The 5,228-nt window shown below is 35.0% G+C and overlaps 1 protein-coding gene across 1 annotated transcript; it reads right to left on the bottom strand.

Annotated features, from left to right (window-relative positions):
- Positions 1-4,595, bottom strand: LOC111002126 (opsin-3). Its single transcript, XM_022272237.2, has 8 exons — positions 4,456-4,595; positions 3,201-3,392; positions 2,786-3,001; positions 2,451-2,581; positions 1,533-1,672; positions 1,153-1,346; positions 855-956; positions 1-465 (listed from the first exon to the last, which is right to left on the bottom strand). Exons 1-8 carry the CDS (start codon positions 4,512-4,514, stop codon positions 357-359), a joined length of 1,143 nt encoding a protein of 380 aa, XP_022127929.2. The 5' UTR covers positions 4,515-4,595; the 3' UTR covers positions 1-356.
- Between the last annotated feature and the right edge of the window lie 633 nt (positions 4,596-5,228).

Raw genomic sequence — 5,228 nt, 5'->3', positions numbered from 1 at the left:
TTAACAATTGTTAAAACTTTTTAATTTGCTTCGAAAACCTACTCCAAAACATTCGCCTTTGTCGTCGGGATCAGTCGTAAAGTTTTTTTTTTATATTTTCTGATGCAATTAAAAAAATTACAAAAATCCATAGAACGCGATAACCAGCTCATACATTTAACTGTAACCACGCTCTAAGATGAATTGCGCATGTCCTATCGTTATACAGCTGCAATAGTTAAACCTAATATTGTGTTCACTTATACTAGTATATACAGTATTAGTATTAAGAACAAATAATTGCATCAGTATAATAAATAGGGGCGCAAGCAAATCTCTATCCAATTCGAAGCCAGGGTCTGGTGAACTAGGTCAATCTAAGCGTCGGTTGATGCGGATTGCGTCGCAGTGCTGGCGTTGGTAGACTGGGTTTCGGCACTGGGTTCTCGGATGCCCATCCATGGCAGCCTCTTCTCAAGCTCAGCCCTGTTAAGATGTAAAATTATTAGCTAAATACGGATTGCAGAGGCGTGTTGTCCTATTGGCAATGGACTTGCTATGTCCGAATTAACCTTCGCTCGAAAAGTGAAGGAAATCAACAGGAAACCGGCTTGCCTAAAATCCAAACAGCTGACGGTGTGTGTCATGCACGGGAAGCTGATCACCTACTTACCTATTAGAAGCTTTGCACAGCTGATTTTAAATAAGGAAGTTCATAGGCGATAATACCACCAATCTATTCTTACTTCCTATTGTATGGAAGATTATATCACATGTATTACGTTATACGGTTTAATATTCAAACACTGGTGATAATTACCAACTTATTAATCAATTACTAATAAGCTACGTCCAATCTGATTGGCGTTTGGTACCTGTATCTTGGGTGGTTGATAGCGTATACCCATGGGTCAATACAAGACACGCTCTTGGCAAAGACTGCTGGGATCATGGTTACATGGGGAGTCAACAGGTTCCTGAAAAGAGAAGTGTATTAATAACCTAGATTCTATATTTATCCTTTTGTAAGAAAAAAGAATATCTATTGATTGGTCCATGCAACTTCAAAGAAAAATACATGTATTAAGACTTTATAAAACATTTAAATATAAATGGAAACTTTGAATTTGCTACGAAATATGATGCTGGCTAGCATATACCCTGCGTATTTACCTGTCTCCAAAGGTACCAATCATGGTCACAACAGCGTATGGGGTCCAAGCGCAGACGAACAAGAAGAAGATTGTGAACGCAACCTTGGCGATTCTGATTTCTACACTCTTGCCGGCATCATCCTTGTTTGAGGCTAGAGATTTCACGTTCATCTTCTTGGCTTGTTCACGAAGCATTTTCTCGTGGAGCCGGACCTTTAGATTCGTAATGATTTTAATTATACACTCTAGGAGTCGCTTATTAAACGTTATGTAACATTAGAGAATATCATTCAGAAGATCATTGTAAAAGTCTCTATTGTATGATACTGGAGTTTATGACCACGAAGCCACTTGAATATCTCAGAGGTTATAAATTATAAAGAAGTTTCATATTCTTACAGCGCTGAATAGCTTCGAGTAAAAGAAGCAGATGAGGACCATTGGAATTACGTAGCTCCAAACGAAAATGCAGGCCACGAATACCCGGGTGTCAGAGTCATCAGTGAAAGAGTCGAAAGAGCAAGTTGTCAGGAAACCCTCTGGAAGAACAATTGTAATATCAGCTAGATCTTTGAGATTCAGAATGATGTACATTACATTTCAAGTACTTCTTTATTAGTCTTGCTTTGATAGCTTTTACCACTCCCCCATATCTGTTACAGAAGTAAAGGTTGGGTCATTCTAATTATAACTAGAAATGGACCATATAGTTATTTTATCAAGTATCAAAATATGTATTTAATAAAAGAAATTATAAAAAATATTACCGTTAATTGAATCATTCTTACGTAAATGCTTTTGCTCGCGATTTGCCACTCCAACGGTGTTGGTTACAAGTGGATTAGCAGGATTATTCTTGCATATTACATTACTCATGACTAATACTACTAATGCTATAGGCTGTATAGTTTTTCGTTAAATATTAATATTTTGGTATCGAACATTAAGGAATAACAATTTAGGTTGGACTTGTTTCGTCATGTCGAAGACTTGAAATTGAAAGTCGTCCTTTAATAGACCTAGACACTTTGATATTGTAACATTCAAAGAATTCTGTAATAAATAAAGATGCCATTTATTTCTTTAGCTCTCAGTGACGTAATTTACCCGGCTTCAATCATTGAATTAAATATAGAATATTATATTTCAGAGATGTTTGTGTTGTTCCATACAATATGTCGTTTCATAATTCGTAATTTACGTTATCGTTTCTGTATGACAATTAGTAGTATATTTAATAACAATTACATCTATGGACAAGACAAATTATTTCCCATTTCCATTTTATTTTGAAACTTTTTACAACATGAAACATACCTGGTACAAACTTGCCCCAGACCCGGGTCAGTGGTAGAATGGTGAATGGCAGGGTCCAGAACCAGGTGAATACAATCAGGATGATCGCTTGCACTTTGTTAATCCTTCCGTCGATCGGGCACGAAATGGTCCTACAAAATTATATATTATATTAATTTCTGGATTCAATTTCAGTCTAATATATACGTTCTTACTTACAAAATTAAGTTTTGTTTCTTGAATTGAATGTTACTATTGTAAGTTTGTTTACACAACGTGTGGGGTGAATTGTTCATAAATATAAACACAGAACTGTCTAAATTGATATTTAAGGTTATTCTCAACTTTCTACTTACTTATATCTGTCATATGCAATAACGGCGTTAGTAATAGCCGCACCGATTCCTGAAACAGAACCAAGAGTGGCGTATATATCGCAGCCGAGCTGATAGCCAAGCATCTTCTGGAAGAATGAGTTCATGATGAGGTGAGGCATCTCTATCATCATCACCAGGTCGAATAACGCCAGGTTCACGATGAACATGTTACTCGCCGAACGGAGGGATTTAGACCTGCAATTATTTTAATTTATATACTTTAAAACATAATTTGCATTGTTTATTGGAAACAATTATTAGTAAGATATAAAGATATATAAGATAATTATAGATCTTATTTAGTATTTCCCATACTTTTACTGACTGAAAGTTCGAATCATGTTTCAATTGTTTTATAAAAGCAAAGATCGTAAAGAAATAAAGTAATACGTACGTGCTAAAGATCCATACGACGATACCGTTGCCACATAGGGAAGACACCATCAGCATAGTGTAGATAAGAGCTAACATATAGTGCCAGAATTTGTCAACCGCCGGGAAATTACGCCAGTGTTCGTGCACCAAGTCCTGGTGTTCTGGAGGGATGTTGAAGCCCAGCATGTTCTCTTGGACCTCACTTGATACCCTAATAATGTATTGAATAAGTATTTATTAAGTCCAGAACCAAAGTAAGCTTTATCGCAAAACCTTTGTAATATTTATGAAAACATTTCGTATTTCTCCAAAAAAAACAACTATACAAATTATCAAAAAAAGGCTCTTTAATATGGCAACATTACTAATACAATTAAAATGTTTGCATTATATAATTTTCGTGAAACATTCGTGAAACGAAAGCATAAGGATTCACAAGGAAGCAAATCTCAATAACGCTTGACCCACTTTTGAAAAATGTTACGTAGACGAATTGGAAAGTACAAAGGGCATGAAGAATTTCAGACTTGAGGTCAGAGAACTTGTCTAACTTTTCCAATTTATATTCAACTGTATTCAGGGGCGACGCAGTGGAATTGTTTTACCGATTTATTCCCTCTATCCCGAATGGAATTTACTGCGCGAGTACCTGCATTTTTTCAGAGATTGATGTTTACATTCGACGGGAGCGGTTTGGCGAGATCCAGTTACGGATATGAAATTCAGCTTTGAAATGCTTTTCTTTGAACTTTTGAATTGACTTTTAATAGGTCATCAAGATATTAAAGATGGGTTGTTTGAATTGAAATAAGAATATTTAGATGATCGTAATAAGCGATCATATTATTAGGAATACATTGGAAAAACACATGTTAAGTGAACCCGAAAATAATTCGAAGCGTAAGAAATGAGGTGTAAGAATCCGTGTAAATGAGGTGTAAAATAGAAAAAAAAGTTTGTCCGTATGGTACTCTGTGGTCTCGGTAATATGTGAAAGTGATACCATGAACCTCTGACCTGGGGTTAAGTTAGAGTTCAACATTTACAAGAACTAGATCGGAAAATACGAGGGGTTTGTGAGTTTTCAGATACCTAAACGATTGCACCGCTAAGGTCCATGAAGTTGTTGGGTATCCAGGAAGAAGGACATAACTAAAATGTGACACTGAATATTCTGAAGAATATTTCTCACTGAAGAATATTTATATGGAGTATATACTCAGGATTTGCAGAAAGGAAAATGTATTTGAATAAGGGTGAAGAATTTTACTTACATTTTGAAGGCGTAGGCAATGGCGCCGCCATCGGCCGTCGCGTTAACGGTGTCGAACATTGCGAAAAATTAAAAAGGAATTTGAACTACTGTCTATTGACGAAGTGAGTAGTCCGACATTTGAAGTCGCTTCTCACTTGTGCTGTACGGTGTCCGACGGACAGTTTTTATATCCGCCGAACAGAGCGTGTCTCTTAATTCCTTAATTTAATAAAAGACATTCTTGTACTTTCATTGAAATCAAGCCTGAAGTTATGTGAACAATGTTCTCAATCTTTTACATTTATTTATTATGTGTAGATAGAAGTAAATGTATACATAAATAAATTAAATTTGTTTTAATTTTCTTTATATAAATGTATTATTCTTGTGATTATGCGGAATGTATACTTATACATATACGATGACAATATAAATGTCGTCTTAAATAAACCTATTGTAATGGATAAAAATACATAAGACACTTCAAGTGCATTGAAAAGTACGCTAGAATACTCTTAACGATGAAATATTCTCGTTATACAGAAAGTAGCAGCTTTTCAAACAAATTTTCTTAACTTCCTCTTAAGAAGAATGTCGTTTAAAATATAAATGCTTTTTGATTTAGCTTGCTAAATCAAAAAGCCTTTAAATGTAATGTTTGTATATAAACATATATCATAGTTTTTGATTAAATGTAAATGTCTAGAATTTTTTTATGACCGTATGATTTGTCACCGTATTAACTAATCCAAAAACGAACTCACTATAGAGATGGGACAAGAAATTTTAAGT

This window comes from Pieris rapae, chromosome 4, assembly GCF_905147795.1.
Source record: "Pieris rapae chromosome 4, ilPieRapa1.1, whole genome shotgun sequence".
Classification (NCBI taxonomy): Eukaryota; Metazoa; Arthropoda; class Insecta; order Lepidoptera; family Pieridae; genus Pieris; species Pieris rapae.
Note: the sequence above shows the minus strand (reverse complement) of the source record. Positions and strands in the feature narration are given on the sequence as shown.